The following is a 21665-nucleotide window of genomic DNA, read 5'->3' on the forward strand; positions in this document are numbered from 1 at the left end:
AATTAAAGTGCTTTTTCTATAAACAACAAAATAAACGTCTGTTCAGTTATTACTCCACTTATTCTGAAAACTGCAGCTTCAAATATTAAATGTTATATAGCAAGGAGTAATTAGCATTTCCATATATTAAAAAAAAAAACCTCACTGATTCTATGTAGCTTTTTTTCCCATGAGTATAAACTATGATTTAAGTAATCATTTATTTGAACACAATATTCATATAGGTATAATCTATTTTTCATAATGAAATGTTTATTCCTATCTCAATACTTGATGCAGATTTTACTTATTTCTCACAGAATTGCTGTGTGGATTCAAAGGTTTATCTATGTAAGTGCTCAGCACAGCGCCTGGCATAGAGTAAGCTCTCAACATTCCCTACTATTACTACTTCTATTATTTGAACCAATCTGTCATTTATAAGAGAAAAATTAGGTGATGCCTCAGGAGAATAATCAAAAGAAGATAAACCTACATGTGTGATTTTTTTTGTTAAAGTATTATGTATCCACTATTTCCCAGGTTTGTGTATATACTAAATTATTTCAAATATTACAAGGTATTTTTAAGATATACTGTACCTGTTTGCTAAGTTTCTGCTATGGCCTTTGGCCTAAAGCAACACAATTCTGACAGGATAAGTGTATTAGAAAACTATATAAAAACCATGTACACTGAAATCAGGTAACAAAGGCATTTTACTCTAACTTCTGTAACAAAGTAGTAGAGATTTACCAGTGTAATTCAGGACAACCGATCTTGTTTAGGCTTAAAAGTTCTTTTCATCATGCACTATTTGACTTCCGCAAAAACATTTTCACTCTGTCTTCTCACACAAACACTAAGAGCTGTTACCAAGTTCTAAGTCCCCTAAGTAAAAAATCCATTAGAAAAAAGTACTTTAAAAAATATTGTAGGTTTGCTTACTGAGACTGAAACAAAGTACAGGGCTATCAGCATAAGAGTAAGCTCTTAAATGGTCTCAACATACCTATAAACACTGATTTGTGAGTAAATTATAGATTCTAACATATATAAGGGATTTGGTATGAAGATTTTTCGATCTTTAACTAAGTGATTTTTTTTTTTCCCCAACCAGAAAAGGCAACTGACACAGAGGATAACAAGCCTGTGCTACAACTGACATAATGGAGAGGGTAAAAAACCTTGTCTGTTAAAAACTGACTCCTGTCATTCTTCTGGTATCAAATAAGAGGAAGGAAAATAAACTTTTTTTTGTGAAGATAGAAAACCACACCTGAAACCACATGATTCTGGCCTATAGTATATTAACCTGAAACTTACTACTACCCAGAGTTCAGGAAGAAAAACCCAACCCCCAAATATGCCCTTTAGAAGTACAATAAAAATATTTCACAGGTTGTCCTGATTAAAAAGGAGTTTGGAAACAAAGCATGAAACACTTTCACTGTGTTAAAAATCAAGAACAAATAAACTGAAGGCAGATTCCCTCTGAATGCATTAAATTAATCTATAGGCTTCAGAGAAATCATTTCAAGAAAGATGCAGTTCCACGGTTTATCTTATCTGGAAGAAAATTCAAAGTGCACACTGTATCAATGTATTTTAGGAGATGTAGCACCCAGTGTCCTTTTGAGGTTTGATATCTGGTTCTTTCACAGGTTTCACCACTTCTTCTGGTTTGGGTTTAGCCTACGGAGGAAGAAAAATACAGTGTAAGTACATAAACTAAGATCTGGAAAACAAACACTAGATCTATTCCACTTCAGACTAATATAAAGATGATATACTAAAATACACAGCACGGAGACTAACAAAGCTGTGCCAGAAGCTACATACAAACCAATTCATTTAAAGACATAACAGGAAAGCAACATTTCAGTGAAGATGAAAACCTGGATGGGTAGGCGAAAATCAAGCTAATGGTACTCTTACTCCTTCTGAGGAGGGAGAAACTGAGCCATCACCCTGTGCACACGGAAGCCTTAAGTTTGAAGATTACTTGCGACAGTAACAGGCTACTCTTAGGACATTATTTAAGAGGCTGAACAGGATGCAAAAACTTATTTTAAGGAATAATGGTTTTAGTACGGGTAGGAAGTTATATTAAAAAAAAAACAAACACAATTTCAAGGAAGCAGCTATGGTTACAAAATAATTCCCATCCCTTTTTTCACAGACCCCTTCTCTTTTGGTAACCAAACCTCAAAATTTCCACTTAATCTACCATTTGGTTTAGTACACTAAGATGTACTTAGATATAAATGAATAAAAGCAGTCTAATTTTACCCCTGGATGATGTCACAGAATGTTGAAATTAGGTCAAATCTTCAAATACCATGCACTATGCTAAATCAAAAACAGCAATGCTATGGCAATATAAACATGGATGAGCCATCCTTTTTAGACCTGTCCTCCCACACTCTTCTTAAAGGAGGCTCTGACGAATTGTAAAAAGGCAAGATAATGTGTTGAAAACAACATCAGTCAACTATGTAAAAAATCAGAAGACAATTAGGGCCTAGAGGTTTACCTCTGAAAGAGTTCAGAGTTTACACCAAGCACTGTAATTAGCTAATTTAACATGTAGACAAATATATGCATCTATTTAAATAGAGGACAATATCAAACTGTGAAGTCTGAATTCTCTTTTTAAATTTTTGTGAATGAATGGAAAAAACCCAATCTCGTACACTGTCATCCTTGGGTCTTTGGGTGAGATCAAAAGCAGCCAACGTTTCTGGTGTCCAGTGCACGCTTGTAGGAGGAAATTCGAAAGGTACAGGTTCTACGAGACCATAATTTGCTTTGAGTTCCAGTTGTGGGGCTTCTGTTGGAACTTTTTGAAAGTAACTGCAAAAGGCAACGGAAACAGCAATTCATTCAGTTATTTGTTAACTATTTGAGTGTCTATTTATGTCCAAGACCCTGTGCAAGGAAATGGCAACTTAATGATGAATTACATAGAGAAGAATTTCCTGTCTCACGCAGTTTACAGATGAGTAGGTGACAAAGTCAAGAAACCCTGTCAACAACTGTGCAATGTAACTGAAGCTATGAGGGATGTAGAGTGCCATGAGAACACAAAAGTGGGGCAATTAAAAGAGGGGCAGATTTGGAGGGTCAGGGATGCTTTCCAAAGGAAGTGGTAAAAGTTAAACTGGGCATGTTCAAGGATGTGAAAGAGCGCAGCATGACCAGATGCAGAATATAAAGGAAAGAATGCAAGAGACAAAAAGCAGGGACAAAATCAATTCTACAACCTCCATAGGTACTGACCTACAGTTTGAACAACACTGATTTAATAATGGAAAACTGCTTGACAGGCCTAGACAGAACTGACAGAAAATTAATTTACCTGCTTTATACATGGCTGAAAACAGAATGAGATGAGTATGTCAAGAGAAGATATGTATATATAACACACAGAGAAGGAATGGCAGGGAAACAAAGGTAAGAGAAAGTTAGGACAGTAGACGTGGGCTATATGTTAATAATTCATGTTTGAATTTTAAAATTTGCTTTTATATGTTATCATCAGAAGCAGAATAAAAGTTAGGTCTAACACAAGTGAACCCTATCACCAATTTAAATAGAAAATTAACGATCAACTTCAATGCAACTTGATATAAAATGTACGGGAATAGAGACTAACAAACTGCGATATTATTAAAACAATATTAATATTCAAACATTATAAATACGTTCGTCCCCCCCGTATCTTTGGGGGATTGGTTCTGGAACCCCGGAAGATACCAAAATCCACAGATGCTTAAGTCCCTTACATAAAATGAAGTAGTATTTGCACATAACCTACGCACACCCTCCCGTAAACTTTAATAATCTCTAGGTTACTTATAATACCTAACAGAATGTAAATGCTATGTAAATAGTTGCTGGCCTGCAGCAAATTGAAGTTTTGCTTTTAAGGACTTTCTAGAATCCCCCCTCCCTGCCCCCCCATATACTTTCCATCTGCGGTTGGTTGAATCGCAGATGTGGAACCCACAGAATACAGAGGGCCAACTGCATATACTATACCGTTATTAATATTACTAAAATCATACTGAGCTGTACTCACATAAATCCATTTTCTCTCTGACATTTTTCAAGGGTGTTCTTCACAAGATTTCCAAGTTTCCTAAAGAACAAGTGTCCTGAAGGTTTGGCTGTTGGTCCAGGGCCTTTGGTTTCTCCATATTCTTTGCATAATGCTTCTGCCTTTGCATAAACTGCATGTGAAAGGGATATACAGTCATTTGATTATAATTAATTATTGATTATTTATACTAAAAAGGCTATTAATCAGAGATGCTCTTTAACTAGTGTAAGAGCACTACCAACAACAGTATAAGGGGTAGGCAGGTATTTTCTACAAGTTCTAGGTTTTCGAAGCACTTTTTTCTTTTCTCCAATTACTTCACTGATTCTCATTCCCTTTCATGAACTCCGCCAAAATCTCTTTTAACTGCCCATTCCCTTTATGATTAAACATTAGTCTTTAAAAGAGGAGTTAATATTCTGGCAGGAATACTTACATTTTTCTGCCTCTTGAAGAGACCTGATTGCTTCACCACATTTATCACTAGCCAACAAAGTCTGACCATGATAACAATAAGCCTGATAAAAGAAACAAATTTTTATTCATTCTCTCCTCAAATGATGCTTTCCACTATCATCGTTTTCTATATGCATCAGACAAAGAAATGCCTTAGTCCATTGTTTGAAGTATCAATGCAGTCCCTTACATCTCTTTACTTGAATAAGCTTCCCCCCATCTCTGTTGGTATATAAAGTGGAATTATGTCAAGCCTTGAGCCAAACTAGCCTTCTAACCATGGACTGAGAGCAAAAACTATTTGCTGAAACCTGTTTTTAGAATTAGGGCAGAGGGGATAAAGGAGGGAAATTAGTGTCCTAATGCAGAGGGAGAAGGAGGGAGGATTTGAGGTTAAGGACTAAACAGGTCTTAAGAAAAATGTTACCAGGCTGGAGTAGAACATGCTTATTCTTTAAGTGTCTACCATCAATGCAGGGATTGCACATGGTCTTATGCAGTGTGTCTGAAAGCAGATTATAAGGTATAAGAAATCTTATTTATGATTCTTCACCAACCCAGGTGATACACTATATGGGTAAGTCTTAAGATTAGCATTAGTAAATATCTTTCTCAGTGAACAGGATGAAACGAGAGAATTCTCATGAAGTTTGCAGAAGGTTCCAGCTTAAAAGTGGGTTTGAATCGAACGGTAATTCCATTGCTATAACCCAGCTCTACATCATCTCCTTCCACTCGCTTTACTCCACAATGGCTGCACTGACCATCAGGGAACATTTATTGAGAGCTGTCCATTATCTGTAAAATGCTAACGAAGAGTCAGGCGAGATGACAGAACTGGTGCTCAAGGGGCTGGAGAGACAGTAAGTTACATTGTTTCTGGGCTAAAAATACTTACATAAGCTGTGTAGAAACACATTTTCAAGTGAAGATATTTTCTCCATTTAGCAGAGTATGCAGGCTCCAAACTGGATAAAGCATGATCTAAAGTTACATTTTAAAAAGCAAAATATAATTTCACCCTGATTCACTAGGAGACTTATAGCTTATGTGTTCAGATGCTAAAAGCAGCATGCCATTCAAGTCTAAAACTCAAGCATTTACACTTGAAAAACCTTGCTTTATTTAAAGTGCTTTTATTTATTCATTTATTTATTTTGATTTGATGGTTAATGCAATTTAAGTTTGAGATAATGATAAAAATAGAAATGACTAAGAACTTCAAATTAAATATGAATAGTATTATAGTATCTCTTTCCAACCTTTTTTCATAATACAGCAATGCCAAGAGTAGTCTAGTCACCCAAGTCAGAAGCAAGGATACTCTCCTAACCCTCACTCACCACCCCATCCCTGCATCTTGTATCAAACACACATGCTCATATATCCTGCCAAACACCTTTCGAATGTATTTCTTCCTCTCCATTTCCTACTCTGCTGTCTTTCTGAAAACCTTCATCATCTCTTCCACAGTACTTAGGAAGAAATGATTATGGTCTAAGTAGAGTCGGCCTACTACTCCTTCACTAGTAAGCCCATTTCTCATCTTGCAATGATAGGGACCTTTCTTAAATTCAAGTCCAGTCAAGTCAGATTGACTTTATTTTACCTTTTAAGGGGTCCCAAATACCTACCGAATGAAGGCCAAACTTCTTAGATAGGCTTACAGACCAACTCATAGCCTCACATATGCATAGCCTCACATATGCATTTCGTAACCTTTGCTCCTACCTCTCATCCTGTTTCAGCTAAAACATGTCTCACAGTCCCAGAATGTGCTAAGTTCTTTCTAATCTCTGTATATACTACAGAATGTTCTACTCTTCCCATACGCTAAAGCATCCCAGCAAACCTAGAATTTCTATTTCTATTTCCAAATAAGGCTGAACCACCACCTTCCTCTAGAAAGCCTTCTCTAGCATGCCCAGATCCTTTAGGTTTTTATTTCACCCCTGTAACCACACCTTATTTCATGCTATAATAATGTGGTTACATGTTTGTCTCCTTCCGGAGACTGTGAATCCGTATACCCAGCAACTAAAAGAGTAACCATCTCATAAATAGAAACATATGCATGCTTCCTAAATAAGTGACTGAAAAGAATAATATGTTAAGGAGAAGACCTGAGTGCTAGTCCCAGCCTCCCACCTGCTAGCAGTTAAATTACAGATTAGTTATGTTAATTCTCTGGATTTCAGTTTCTTGTCTTAATAAGGATAGTAACTACAAGGTTGTTATAAAGACCAAAAACATTTCAAAAGAAAAACAGCTGTTTAATTATTAGATGTAACTGGTTAAAAAGGATAGCATCGTCCTTTTCACTAGAAGTTATGGAGCATATTAACGGTGAACAGCTCTAATTCTTTTATTTTCTTTTAAACAAGATTAATAAAATAATGCAGCTATTACTACAGCTTTGCAAAAGATGAAACAATCTGAGAGTCCTTTTGCTTTGCTTGTTCCCTACTAAGCCAAGAGCTTAATGTGAAAATCTAAAGACTAAAAATAGAACTTACCAGCTTTTTGATAGAAATTGGCTGTTTCATATGCCAGGGCAGCAATTAGTCCAGGAGCATGTTTCAGTTCAATTGCTCGAGCAATTGTTACTATAACCAAAACACAATGAAGTGAATGTATGATTAAGCTCACTTGCATTTACCTTAAGTTCAATTATAATAGCAAAAGACAGTCTGATATCTATTTGGGATTTTAATACAGTTTGTTAAAATTTTAACGTGAAAAGCTACAGAAAGTGCAAACATAACAAAGCAGAAAAACACTGAGCTTGTTGTTCTGATACCACTTCCTTAAATAAATCACTAGCCAATTACTAATCACAGAAAACCGCTACTACAAAGTCGCATGATGTAAGAGGAAACAAATACTTTCAGGGCACTGGAGTCTGAAATAAAGAAAAACAAAAGCCAACAAAGTTTCTTTACTGTTTTCACATAAGTCTTCATTTATTTCCTGCCACTGAATGGCAAAGATTTCAAGGTAAGCCAAACAGTGGAAGCAGAAAAGAAATGAGCAAGGTAGAGTGGGGGGAAAGATGAGTTATAGACTTAATTTTATGCTGCCAGAAATGGCATGAAATCAAAATCCTCTTAAAAAAAATTATTAAACTGTAAGGCCTTTTCCAGCTAATGAAAAATGAAGGCAAATGCTAAAGGTAAAAATCAATTTTTAAAATTCCTCACTATAAATTTCTCAAATCCTGAAACTCAATTCCAGCTAATTCTGATTTTTAAAAAAAGAACTAAATGCCAATATAAACTTTCTTTAAAAAAATCTTACAATATTTAAGATACCTTCTTGAGCTTCAGCTTGACATTGGATAATGTAAGCTTCTACGAGTCGTGCCTCTAAATCCCTCCCTTTTTCTGCCGGTGTAATTAATTTTGGGATATGACTTTCCTGAGAGAGAAAGAAAAACAAACAAAAAAACAAAGAAGCCAAGTTTTATTTTAACTCAGCTGTTAGAAAGAAAACTGAAGTTGTGAGATATTCAATTTGGGGATTTATCAGAAATTTAGGGTACAAACAAAGATTGTGTAAAACGGAGCAATGTTAAGCTTACAGAGAATAAAATTTCCTGTACACTAAAACTTTTAAAGCTTTTTATAAATTTTTGTAAAATAAGAAATTCAAGAGCATAATTTGGGTCATAATAAATTGCTTAGATATGCAAGTCATATTCTCAACTTAGAAAATGTTTAACTGAAACGGAAACCAAATTTCCCTTCTGCATGACAGCCGGAACTGTTCATTCACATTAATAATAGTAAATATAAAGAAGACTACAGTTCTGTAGCTCACTCAGGATCACAGCTTTTTCATCACTGTAAAACTACCTTACCATGAGAAAACGCAACACTGGCCTCCAGTAGCCTTCAGTAAATAGCAGTTTAATTAGAATGGGGTGGGGGTAATTCTGGTTGGAAAATACGTTAAGTCTTTCCCCTAATTCCCATCACATCTCCAGGCAATTTAATATAATTAGTGTGTACTGATTGCCCCGCTGGCATTTTCACTGAAATACAGAGAATATACTCAGAAAATCTGGTTTTGCAGAATCATGATTGCTCCTGGCAACTGCTGCAGACAGCAAAGAGAAATGCTCAGAACTATCAATTTTTGGGCTTTGTTTTCTCTCATCTTTTCAGAAGAGACCGCAAAATAAGCAGTGAAGTACCACTTGCATCGTCTAACTGTAAAATTCACCAATGATTTTCTGAAGTGGAAACACTTAATATTCTGTAATTGGCTGCACTCATCAACAAAGTACTTAACATAAGGAAAACAGAACACACACTAGTTCTTTCTACATGATGAAACAATTCCTTCACCCCACCCCGCAAAGAATGAAATAAAAATTATTCAAGAATTAAAGCATTAAGAATATATTTTATTACTATTATTTTACCTTTAAATGTTTAAAAATCCCCGCTGCAATTTTTAAGCTTCGATGGACTTCTTTTGCTTCATCCTCTGTTATGCTGAAAGATAGTGGTTACATTCATTACAGGATGAATCCCATTTCTGGTATTAAAACCAACAACTAATACATTCTCATAAAACCACAGAAGCTAGTCATTTGTGTTTTTCACTAGGTTTTCTTCCTTTTGACACTTAAGAAACTAACAAATGCACATGAAAAATATCCAAAGAGAAGATACTACAAGTGAAAAAGAGAGCTCCTGTTTAGGGGTCTGGACAAAGGCTTCTTGTTTTTCCTTCCAGATAATCTTCTGTGCATAATAAACAAGCATACAAATCAATATACATTTAATGCATGCACATACTTAAAAAACACATACATACACAATATTTACCACTCTGCTCTTGTTTTAATCACCTAAATTACTTCAGAGACAATTTTACATCAGCACATACAATTCAACTCCATTCTTAAATGGCTGCATATTATTCCCATGTTCAGGTGCATCACAGTTGGTAGTTGCCAGTTTCATATTGCTAATATCCAGTTGTACTATTATAAAAACTGTATCTCATTTTATTTCACAGTTCCTTAATCCTTCAAAACATCTTTCACATACTTATAAGGCTTTGTATTTTTCTGTGAATTGCCTGTTTATGTCCTTTGTTTATTTTCGATTGATCTGTTGATCTCTTCCTTGTTGATTTGTAAAAGCATTATAAAAACAATTTGTCATACGCACTGCAATTTTTTTGACCAATCTGTCATTTGTTTTCTAACTTTGTTTATGGTACTTTATGTGGTCAAACAGTCAACCTTTTCCTTGGTTTGGGGTTTTATTCAGAAAGACCACCCCCATGACAAGATTACTAAAAAATGTTTTCCCTTCTAACAGTGGGCTCCATAATTCTAATACTTACAATAGTAACATTGTGAGGCAACCTTAAATTTATTAGAAGTGATACTTTTTATCAGGAGCCTAGACTTTTTAATAATGAAGCTCCATATGTTTGAAAACTAATACATATGCACATAACCCTCCCCTTTTAACTTACTTTTCTTTTCCAGCCAGTCTTGAAGCGTATTTGGTATACCATAAAGCTACATTAAATCCCATGGAAATTAATTCAAAAACAGCATCCTGCTGGGCACTAGAATTATAAACATGATCATTAAGTACTGTCAATGACTGAGACATCTGTATATGAAGCCTGCTATACAACTTATACAAAATCATAAAGAGCTAAATGCTAACTGAAAAAATGAAGAGTCCTTGTGTTTAATACGGGTTGGGAGATAAGACACAAGCACACACACACACACACACACAATTAACACTGAATGACTAAACATAATGGTCCACGATGTACTTCATAACAGTAAACGTGAGAATAGTAGTTCCCAAAGGTTACTGTACATTGAATAGTTTTAAAAATACAGATTACTGGAACTTATCCCACAAAGAAAGTCTGGAAAGTGCCCAGAATCTGCATTTTTAACAAGTATCCAGTTGATTCTGGAGCAGGTGATTCTTATACCACATTTTAAGAAAATGGACTTCAGAGGAGAGATCATTTCAGGCTAGAATGGTTAAAGAAGGCTTAATGGTATAAATAGAGCTTGAATTTGCCTAGATGGCTAGAAGGGCTAGAAGGGAAGCAGAGGGACATCCCTGATGAGGGAATGATGCTGTTAACGCACAAGAAATGATAAAGATTTTTCTGGTGGCAGTAACCCAACTAGCCTGATTGAAGTTGCCAGTTCATAAAGAGAAATCGAGGAGCAGGAGAGCAAAAAGCCAAGCTGATGTGAAAACTGTAGAAGATTCTGAATGCCAAGCCAATTAGTATACTACAAAGAAAAAGGTCTCAAAAATAAGTGTATTTTATATCTTATTTGTCTCCTTCAGATTCTATAACTAAACATGACACAAAGATGGCAAAAAGCTCACAAAGCAAATAAGATAATATTTTTATTCACTGCTGTTCTGATGAGACCCTGAAAATTCTTTATACACATTATCTCACTTATCTCAAACGATGAAGTAAAAAACCTGAAGTAATACCCTTATTACACATATAATACTAATAAAGATACAGAAAAATTACCCAAAGGGAAGAAACTAGAATCATGATTCTGCTTTGTATTTTTTATTTAATTGCTGCCTCCATCTTAGAAGGAATAGAAACATGGAAACTTTTTAGATTAAAAAAAAAAAGATTTGTTACAAAACATGTAATTCAAAAATACCTTATATATACATTTAATATACATTATAACATACAAAAATATGACAGTTATGAACAAACTTCTTAAAACAGTTTACCATGCCAAAAAAATTTAATGTATAGTTTAACGGCTTATTCTTTTCAGCACTGGGAACTTTCAAATGAGTTACATCTACTAATTACATCTAGTAATTCTAGTAATGGTGATCTAAGAGGCATATCTAATTTATAACTTTACCTTTAAATAATAAGAGAGTTTTGCTAATTTTTATGGAGTCTCATGAATAGCTCTCTCCTGTTTACCCTCTGTTTATTTCAATCTGCCTTGCTCCCAAACACTCCATTTCTATTGTACCACATCTAGGTAGTAGTTAAGAGCGTATACAGTTGAAAAAACATTTTTCAGAACAGATATACTCAACAGCACACTTTTCATTGAGTAAGTAGCAATCAAGGATTAAATAACTTAAAAATCTCAGATGTACTGAATACTCAACATTATAACTTAAGGCCTTTATCACATAATTCTTCACTGTCTCATAAAACTATGCTGAGAAATGCTGTCACAAGGAATGAAAATTTAGCATGGTGGGGAAAAGTGCCAAATTTATGTAATACAAAACACTTTAGAATCTGCCAAAGCGTTGTAATGTAACAATGGTAGAGGTTTGATTCTTTAAAAAAAGTTTTTAAGGAAAATATTCCTTAATTTTAGATGAAGTACAAAGGGGTACATAAAGAAAAACAGAAAATGAGGACTTACTTGGAAAACCTTGGTATCCCAGAATATTAAAATTTGCAAAGGACCCACAGTCCGCAACTTCCTACCTAATTTATGAATTCTATTACATACAATATTCCCAAGGAAGGAAGGAAGGAAACTAACATTTATTGAATGTCTATTAATGCCTGGCATTATATCAGCCCCTTAATACAAAATTTCCTATTTTGTTCCTCACAAAAGCCCTATACCTGTAACCCCAGCATACAGTTGAGGAAGCAGATGTTCACACAGGAGAAGCTCTGAGGCTGATCTACGTGTGTATGAATCCAAAGTCCACACCCCTTCCACTGTAATGCCTGCCCTGGTTGTTTGGCAATCCCCATTTCCTTCCCTTCTGATTTTATAAAATGGTTAATTCTAAAGCAAACTGAGATAAAGATATATGACTATTTAAACAACCCAATGGTGTTTAAAAAAAAAAAGTAGTTAAAAATTTAGCACCATTATGATCGGTTTCCTGTTGTAATTAGATCTAACTAGTTTCAAGTGAACGATGAGAAAGTTCGGAGGGGAAGTTTTTAAAAAGAGCAGAAACAGTAAAATTAGGAAGAAAACAAATACAGTACTGTCAGTCAGAAGAGTATGGAGCTGGGGTGGAACTGGGGAGAAAGAGAGAAAGAAGGAGATTGACCAGAGACATCTGAACTATCCATCAGAAAAGGAAAGTAGCGGAGAAAGCAAAATTCTGCTCTGCTTGGACGGAGGCAAAGACCAAAATCTAGGTTTGGTTTTCAAATTCCCAAACCATTCTTTGTGTGTTATTAAAAGTCAAGGCTGCTCAATCTAGTTAACGTTTATATTGATTATCTCAAAAATGATTTGGTCCAGGAGAAACAAATTCTGTTTGTACTTAATAGACTGCATTAGGAGTTTAGGTCAAAAGTTTTACATTAATTTCCTGATAAGGCAAAATGCTGATCAGACTTACATTTTAGTTCTTCCACACAGAGGCTATGAGTTAATCACTAGCTAAACAGTTACATAAATGGCTTGAATTTAGTACTGTTGGTGCTGCTTACCTTGGAACCTGTCCCTGTAATGTATCAGTCCACTTGAAATTTTGAATATATCGTAACTTGCTTTCTTGGGTAGATTCATCCAATGAGTTAATGAAACCTATAAAAAGGTAGAAAACATTTTCAGTTTTACAGGAAATATCACGTGTCTGTTTAGAACATTTTTCAGATAATGACTTTTTCAGATACCTGAATGAAATTCCCAGCCCCTCTATCCCCTTCTCCTAAGGTAACATAATATGAAATATGCACACATTTAATTTTCAAAATGTTAGAAAGACCACATACCACCTTTACATTCTCACATTTCTGATACTCAAGCATACTGAAGAATATAACCTAGAAGACTAAACTATTCAAATTTGAAAAGTCTAAGAATCAAATATGAACTTCTACATAGTTGACTTTTAAAAACTTAAATTGATTTAAATAACTAACCTTGTAAAAGTGAAAAATATGAATCTGCTGCATTCTTCATCATTTGTGGATTACAGTTCAAATCGGTGAACAATTCAAGCAGTCGTGCTCTAGATGATCTCAAGTCACTTAAATGAGACAGAAAAGAGATAGTAATGTTAAGTAAGCTGTATTACAATGAATCTATGTAAAAGTGGCTTAAAAGTTTCAACTGTAAAAGCTTAAAAACACACACACACACACACACACCGCCTCCTCTAAGATATTACTAAGTATACAGGAATGAATTTAATTAGGACTAACACGAGGTAAGTGAAATTTCTAGTAACAATTGTTTTAGAAGTTGTACTAAAATAAACTCAGTCCAGCTAAAGGAGCAAATCATGAATACAATTATATAATAAAAATACACAGCAAGTTTTAATTTTAAAAAATCAAACTAACACAAGCTTTTAAGACGGGAGGAAAGAATTAAGAATGAGTAAATTAATCTGACCAGTTCACAATAGAAGTTTTTTGAAAAATGGAAATTTAACATTTATACATAATTTTAGTATCCCCTTAAATTTTCAAAATTTGACATTATGTCAAAATGTACTTAAGTACAAAACCGTATTTTAAAATTGCATTCTATAATACAACACACACACAAACATGCAAAAACACGTGGCCACTAGTCATTTTAAAACTGCTCCCTCGTCTCCATTCTCCTTTGCTTCTCTGCAGCAATAAATGTTGCAGACATTTATTGTTTCTTTCTCGAAATTCTTTTCTCCCTTGATTCTAATAACGCCAAATTTTCCAGATTCTCCTCTTATCTCTAAAAGTTCCTTCTCTATTTTCTTCCATGTCCCCTTCATATTCCCACCTCCAGCAATGTTCAGTCTTTGGCTTTCTGCTCTTCTCTCTTCTGAGGTCTCATCTACGAGTATAACTTTACATCTAATCCTAGATCTACATTATCAGCTCTAACTTGGTCCTGTTCCAGTTACACCTCTTCTTTCAGAAGACAACTTGCTTAGCGAGGGATCCAGAAATCATATTACATGGACCATGACTGAAGACAATTGGGTGTAAATGACTGAAGACTAAATTTAAATTGTAAGCACCAAGACAGACAGTAGGGACTGTATACCCAGAACTTAGTGTCTGGGATAAAGCATATACTCAAATTTCTTTGTCAAGTGAAGTAATACTAACATTCCAAATATTTTAAGATTTAGAAGGACTGACTGTAAGTAGCAGTGGTGTTTAGAAAGGAGCACAAACTTAAACCAGGTTTAAGATGGAATGTTTATTCATTGGTACCAGCTCTAAGGAGGGTGATTCCAAGAAAGTATATAGCAACAATTATATACAGCTGACCAAAAATGGGATGGGCTACCTTATGAATCTGTCATTGTTGAGTTATTTAATTAAAAGCTGGGAGGGAGTAATTCCTGGACTCGGAAAAAAATTTGAATTCTTTTTTTTTTTTCCTTTTGGTCATGCTATGCAACATGTGGGATCTTAGTTCCCTGACCAGGGATCGAACCCGCGCCCCCTGCATTGGAAGCGCAGAGTCTTAACCACTGGACCGCCAGGGAAGTCCCCAAAATTTGAATCCTTAAGGCTTATTCTAGACTCGAATACTTTGCTAGCTCTTTCCAAGTAGGCATTCAATCATCACCTGCAAACCAACTTGTGCAAAATTATATTCATATTAAAATGACAGAATTTGAGAAAAGTGTACCTTAGAAGTATCTAATTTAGGTTATTAATTTTACAGATGAGTAATTAGATCCAAAGGAGTTAAGAGACTTGCCCAATGCTACAGATAAAACAGTTAAGCTGGGACCAATGTCTAGGATTAGGGGTTGGCAAACTACAACCTGTAACTTGTTTTTATACGGCCCACAGCTTAATTTTGCAAAAATGAACAAAGAAGAATATCCAATAGTGACTGTATGTAGCCCACAAAGCCTAAAATATTTACTATTTAGCCCTTTACAGAAAAAGTTTGCTGACCCCTGGTCTAGATCAACCTTATGCTCCAATTACTTCCTTTCACAAAAAGTAGGAATTCTCTTGATTTTCCTTTACTGGTACCACCAATGTCTTGATCATCTAGGTTCTGCATCTCATAGACTAAATGAATCCTTTTCAACTTTCCAGAGCAAATCAGACATCTGGCCAGCTGATGCCTCCTTCGAAATATCTCTTGCATCTATCTCTTTTGTTCCAGTTAAACTGCTGTACTCATACTCCCTAGAACAAAGGTTTACCTAACAGAAATGACTTTCTCCTCTCCCTTCTTACTATCTAAGTCAGGGATCAGCAAAGGGCCTGAAGATAAATATTCTAGGCCTTGTGGGTCATAAAGTCTCCCCTGGGAATACTCAATCTTACTGTATAGAGGAAAGGCAGCCATAGACAATATATAAATAAGTGGGGGGGGGAGGCTATATTCTAATAAAAACTTACTTATGAAAACAATCATTGGGCCAATCTGCAGGACACAGTCTGACAACCCCTGATCTAGGCCATACAATTCATTTAAACCCCAGCTCAAGTCCTCTCTCCTACTGAACACTCTGAAGGCTATTTCAGGTCATAGGGACCTCTCCCTGCTCAGAACTCAATTAATTTACTATCTGGCCAATGAACAATATCCATATATGACTTTGTGGAGTCTCTTATACTGTTGTAACGTATAGCTTAACTCTTTAATTGTGACTGTTTAGTCTCTCTGGGACTCACTCACTGACCTAAACTTGAGGACCCAGTTTAAATAATCTATGATTTAACTTTTCACATGTCATTTATAAGTTTATAAGGAGCCTAAGGTTAGGGACAGTGTGTTACATACTTCTGCATTGTGCATGACCCTAAAAAAGTACCTTGTATCCATGGGCGGCTCAGTCAATACTTGTGGAGACTGACAAACTTACCTGCAAATTTTTGAAGCAGCAGGGCCAGTGACTACGCCATAATAGTTAAAAGGGACAGGAGCTGTGGCTTTTAATGGGTTCCTATGAAACCAATGTGTCATTCTCTCCAGGTGTTTCCTATTGACAAAAAACAAATGTATAAAAATTAAAGATAAAACATTTAATAAGCAATGTAAACCATATTAAAATATTTTTTAAAGTTGAAAATTACTACAGGATATTTACATTTTAACATAAAACATATATAAAACAGACATATACATAAATAAAATGCTTCACTGCCATACATCAATCTTGTTTTAACTGTCTGTTTATAGCAGCCTATGTTTAGATCAGGCCTATAAAACAACAGCATTTGTAAATGTGCTCACAGTAACTGCAATGTTGAATATATTGGAGCAGTAATGTTTAAACTTTAATGTGTATAAAAATCACGTCGGGGCAGGAGGTGGGGCGCTCTTGTTAAAATGCAGGTTCTAATTCAACAGTCTGGGGTAGGACCTGAGATGCTGAGGCTGCTGGTCCCCAAACTACACTTCTGAGGAGCGGAGTACTTGACTTTGGTTGGACAGCTGCAAATGAGAAGGGCACAGGACCAGAGGAACGTGATTCCGAAAGAGGTTCAAATGGTGACCCGTATTTAGACTGCTAAGATTACTTGATAGAAATAGGTTTTTGTTTTTTTTGTTTAATTTTTGTTTATTTATTTATTTATTTATGGCTGTGTTGGGTCTTCGTTTCTGTGCGAGGGCTTTCTCTAGTTGCGGCAAGCGGGGGCCACTCTTCATTGCGGTGCACGGGCCTCTCACTATCGCGGCCTCTCTTGTTGCGGAGCACAGGCTCCAGACGCGCAGGCTCAGTAATTGTGGTTCACGGGCCTAGCTGCTCTGCAGCATGTGGGATCTTCCCAGACCAGGGCTCGAACCCGTGTCCCCTGCATTGGCAGGCAGATTCTCAACCACTGCGCCACCACGGAAGCCCACAAATAGGTTTTAAATTAACCGTATCTCCCACATGATATTGCTGATGCCAACTGATTGGCTGTAGCATGTGTTCTATAATAAATATACTTTCCCCAGAATAGCTAATAAGAATCAAAATTTTCATGATAAAAAACCCCACATGATACTTGATCAATAATATCTATCATTAAAATGGTAAAAAATGGCTGAATTATAAACATATTTAGTATGTATAACTGAAGAAACCTCAGGTAGAGTTGGAGTTGGGACAGGCCTGTAGGGGGAGCTCTCAGGTCCCCCTAGGAGACCTCAGTTAACAGGAGAGAAGTAAACCTACATCTCTGACAGGAAGGTACCTCTAGGTTACTACCAGAAGGAAGAAGAAAAGTTCTCTCCATCCATGGCAGCTCAGCCAGTCAGACTGTAGCAGGCCAACCAATGAGAAGCCTCCATACTCTGGACTCCCAGGTTCCTCCAATGGACTCTTTGGTTATTACAGCCCCTCCCAACTCTCCTCTTTTCCCTATAAAAGCATGTTCCCCTTGCTTGTTCTCTGTATTTGCTTATGGTCACCCATCTTTGCATATCGCTGATTGTGATTTCTCTGCTAGTCCCTAATAAATTGTTTTGTTGGTAAAAAAAAAAAAATAATATCTATCCTGAGAACATACTTGTGGTTGACAAGGGGGAGGGCAGGTAGGGGAGGGAAGGACCGGGAGTTTGGGATTAGCAGATGCAAACTAGTATATACAGGATGGATAAACAACAGGATCCTACTGTATAGCACAGGGAACTATATTCAATATCCTGGGACAAACCATAATGAAAAAGAATATGAAAAAGAATGTATATATGCATAACTGAGTCACTTTGCTGTACAGGAGAAATTAACACATTGTAAATAAACTATACTTCAATAAATTAAAAAAATAACGTCTATCCTTAAAAACCAAAACATTTTAAAAACTACCTAAGTGAAATAACAACTTAAAAAAATTAAGTTCCCCACCTTTCAAGTTAAAAAAGAAAAAAAAAAAGGAGTGTGTCACCTGCTTAAAAGTCCTTGGGAAGATAGTGAATATAATACAGGAAGGTGTAGTTGAAGACTTAAATATGGCAATTAGATCTCGGGAAGTGGGAGACAAAATCGGTTAAGATTTAATTAATTTGAAAGCATTATATGCAATGTTGTCCATGGATTTTTCTTATCGGGAAAAAACCGTGGGCTGCACAGTGTAAAAAATATCTACTTTATGCACCTCCCTTACCATATTTATTCATGGCAAAACCGGCTTTGGAGAGCACCAGCTATTTAAGGATGAGGAAACGCACTGTGTATTCAATGAAAAATTGAGCAAGTTCATTTGAGTAGCTCAAAACATTTAACAAGTCCTTCAAAAATTTATAACCTTCTAAACATCATCCACGTAAATCTCCTTTATAACCTAAGTAAACTAATACTGCATCTCTGTGCATATAAACCAAGCCTCGCAGAAATAACGTCACACGATACACTTGACTGTGTCAACAAATTTTCCACAAATACTCTTTTAAGACGGCCTCCCACGTCCTGGATGAAAATGTCTTAAGCTCTGTATAGCTTTACCTCAGGAACGAAGAGGGTAAGTACCGTGTTCTCTACGCCTGCCCAATCTGTCCGGTCAGAGACCCGCACTCCAGTTTTCAAGAATTCGAAGGGCGGGGTAGAAGGACGACACACCCACCTGCAGGTGCAATGAAGGGTGCCTTTGAAGCCACCAGCACAACAGTCGGATCGAGGCTGTCACCTAACCCGCTGCCACAGGAAGAGTCCGATTACCGGCAAAGGTTCCCCACGCCGGAGACCCTGGGTCCCACAACAAACCTACCGCCCCCGAGCTCCCAACGTCCACTTCCTGTTTACCACCCAGCCTCTTCCTCCCAGGCCCCGTCCGGTTTAACGCCGTTAAGACCTTGCGCAGGCGCACACCTTAGCGTGCTCCTCCTGAACAGGCATTTTCGTGGAAAGCCGATACTATCTACCCGGGAGAGGCGGGCAGAAGGTGCCTAAACAAACCCCTATGTAGCTATAAGACCCTCCCCCCCCGCCCCCCAACTGCTAGTGGAGACGCCGGCAAGGCGATTCGGTGAATCTAGCTGTTAATACCATTGATTCGTGGGGCTAATGTGAATTTCTTTCTCTCGTTTGTTTCAAGGCACTTTTTACACAGGTTCCATAGACTCCCGGATAGTGGTCCCCAAAATTCTCCTTCTAGTGCCCTGAAACACTTGAAGGAGACTTTTGGGGACCACTATCCGGGAGTCTATGGAACCTGTGTAAAAATCTTGACCCTATTGCTTGGGACTCCGGGGAGACGACAGGGGTAGGGATAGTACTGGGAAACGCCCATCCTCATGACATACTTACCGGATTTCTCGATGTCTGTACAGTACCCCTCCAGAGGGAAGAAAGGCAGTGTCCGAGTCCGCAAACGAGAAAGGGAGGGAGTCGCAGAGCCCGGATTACCGAACTAGAGCGACGGAAACCAGGCCTGCGGGAGCCGATCACGTGGTCAGGGCGGCCATGACAGCTACCGAGGCGGCAGTGCGCGCCGCTCGGGGGTTAAGGCTGCCGCGTTGTCGCAGCCCCGTTAAAACACTCCGTTCCTCAGCCCTTTCTTAGATATCCCTCCACAGTCTTTCCTCTTGCGCTGCGGTCTCCTCCAGAGACAAAGAGCAGAGCTGGCCGGGCCTCCCACGCCGAGGAAGAATGCCGCGATAACAATGGCGGCCGCTCGGTGGAGCGGGGCGGCCTCAACCTAACACGAGGCGGGGCCTCGGGGGCGGAGCCTCGGCGGGGCGGCCGCTTCAGAGCCGCAAAGTTTGGCTGTGGCGGCAAATGGGCTTGGGCGGCTCCTTGGCGGGTGGTGGCGGTGGCCGTAGCGGTTCCTTTTGGCCCTGTTAATGTCGGGGCCAGGCCCGGGGAGGATGGCGCCCTAGAGCCCGGCCTTGCTGGGGTAGGGGCGGGAGGGGACGGGGTGGGGACCGGCCATGTCGGAGGTGACCCGAAGTCTGCTGCAGCGCTGGGGCGCCAGTTTTAGGAGAGGCGCCGACTTCGACTCTTGGGGCCAGCTGGTGGAGGCGATAGACGAGTATCAGATGTGAGTGACTAACCGCGGGAGCGGGCCAGACCGGCTCCAGTCGGCCGCCTCCCGCTTCTTTCTGTCGGTGTCTCTCATCACTGTATCTGCAGCCAAGGCTTCTCAGGGTGGGGCCCCGCAGGCGCTGGGGCTGAGATCCCACTGGCCCTGGAGACCAAGGTCCGGTCTCTGGGGTTTTTCGCTCTCCGCCTCAGCAGGGCCAGTTCCGTGCAACAGGTAGCCCTTCTTTCCTGGGGCGCCAGCCCATTCAGGCTACCTACTGAGTTCCCTGCCACCGTCTCACGGGTCCCCCGCTCTGCAGTCAGTTTCCTTTTCCCCTCTCCTCCGCCTCTCTCAGGTTGCCGCCCCTCAGTTTCTCTTTTAGAATCTCGGAGGAATACTTGTGTCTTCTCCGCCCAAGTCCCCGGGATGAGGGGCCTCGCTCTGTGTACGGTGCCTTCCTCCTCCCCTGTGTAGGGCAGGAGGGAACTGGTGGCGATTGAGGGGAGGGGAGGGGGTGCCCCCAGGAGGCAGCGAGGCCGGAGGTATCTCCTCAGCCAAAAGAAAGGTCTCCTCTCGCGCCCCTTCTCCACCCCTGTTTCTGGGGAGCCGTGTTTTCCCAATTCACCTCGATTCCGTTTCGGTTTCTGGGACTGTTATTTGCTAGGCTGGGTGAGTCCCACCCACCCCCTCGCTCGGTTGCTCTGGGTGGAGTCCCTGCAGGATGTGAACAGAAGAGAGCAAAATGTGAATTAATAGACCACGCACAGGAGTCCCCACCGCCTCCTTGGGTCCCTCCTCCTTTTCCTGTGTATAATGTATAGCCGCAGGGTACATGTGAGCGCCAGGTTCTTTGATCTACCCAAGTCCGATTTCTTTCCCTTTATGGTTTCCTCCCAAAACTTCAGGGGTGTTTTTAAAATTAAAAGACAAAGTTTGCGTATATATTAAACCTTGCTTGTAGTTTCTTGCACATTTTACTGAAAATAGGAACTGCCTGCTGAAATGCCGTTGTTTGCAAACTGTTGCCAGTAATTACTTCTTGGTTTAAAGCAAGTTATTGTTCGAAACCATGTGTAAGTAAAATCCGCCCCAGCGTCTTTTGGAAAGAATACACGATTAGTGCTTGGAAGATCTAAATCCTGTATTCTTTTTCTACAATCGTTACTTGTGTTTATCTGACCATTAAGATAATTTAAATACGTGGATGTTCTCTATCTCATCTTAC

General features: G+C 38.4%; 2 protein-coding genes across 5 annotated transcripts in view; one reads left to right on the top strand and one right to left on the bottom strand.

Annotated features, from left to right (window-relative positions):
- Window positions 1-680: 680 nt before the first annotated feature.
- On the bottom strand, window positions 681-20101 carry BROX (BRO1 domain and CAAX motif containing). Of its 4 annotated transcripts, XM_068541786.1 has the most exons (14): window positions 19726-20100; window positions 18925-19042; window positions 16357-16473; window positions 13448-13554; window positions 13013-13109; window positions 10037-10132; window positions 8967-9039; window positions 7852-7957; window positions 7057-7146; window positions 5439-5524; window positions 4521-4602; window positions 4064-4214; window positions 2676-2835; window positions 681-1674 (listed from the first exon to the last, which is right to left on the bottom strand). In XM_068541786.1, exons 3-14 carry the CDS (start codon window positions 16455-16457, stop codon window positions 1588-1590), a joined length of 1236 nt encoding a protein of 411 aa, XP_068397887.1. In that variant the 5' UTR covers window positions 16458-16473; window positions 18925-19042; window positions 19726-20100; the 3' UTR covers window positions 681-1587. The 4 variants fall into 4 exon arrangements, with proteins under 4 accessions (XP_068397887.1, XP_068397889.1, XP_068397890.1 ...); XM_068541788.1 differs by lacking the exon at window positions 18925-19042 and having other exon boundaries at window positions 19726-20101; XM_068541789.1 differs by lacking the exons at window positions 18925-19042; window positions 19726-20100 and adding an exon at window positions 19043-19217.
- Window positions 20102-20167: 66 nt separating this feature from the next.
- Window positions 20168-21665, top strand: part of AIDA (axin interactor, dorsalization associated) — a 42025-nt gene continuing 40527 nt past the window's right edge. The window contains exon 1 of the mRNA XM_068541790.1: window positions 20168-20458. Coding sequence (XP_068397891.1) covers window positions 20349-20458 — 110 coding nt within the window. The 5' untranslated portion in view covers window positions 20168-20348. The remainder of the gene's footprint in view (window positions 20459-21665) is intronic.

Source organism: Eschrichtius robustus, chromosome 3 (genome assembly GCF_028021215.1).
Source record: "Eschrichtius robustus isolate mEscRob2 chromosome 3, mEscRob2.pri, whole genome shotgun sequence".
Taxonomy (NCBI): domain Eukaryota; kingdom Metazoa; phylum Chordata; class Mammalia; order Artiodactyla; family Eschrichtiidae; genus Eschrichtius; species Eschrichtius robustus.

Bases quoted from the DNA above. Each gene is read 5' to 3' on its own strand.
- BROX (XM_068541788.1), bottom strand. From the start codon at position 16,457: ATGACACATTGGTTTCATAGGAACCCATTAAAAGCCACAGCTCCTGTC. The intron at 9,040-10,036 runs GTAAGTTAAAAG...ACTATCTTTCAG, and splicing joins AGACTGGCTGGAAAAGAAAA to CATAACAGAGGATGAAGCAA. The intron at 4,603-5,438 runs GTAAGTATTTTT...TTCTTTTATCAG, and splicing joins TGTGTTTCTACACAGCTTAT to GCTTATTGTTATCATGGTCA.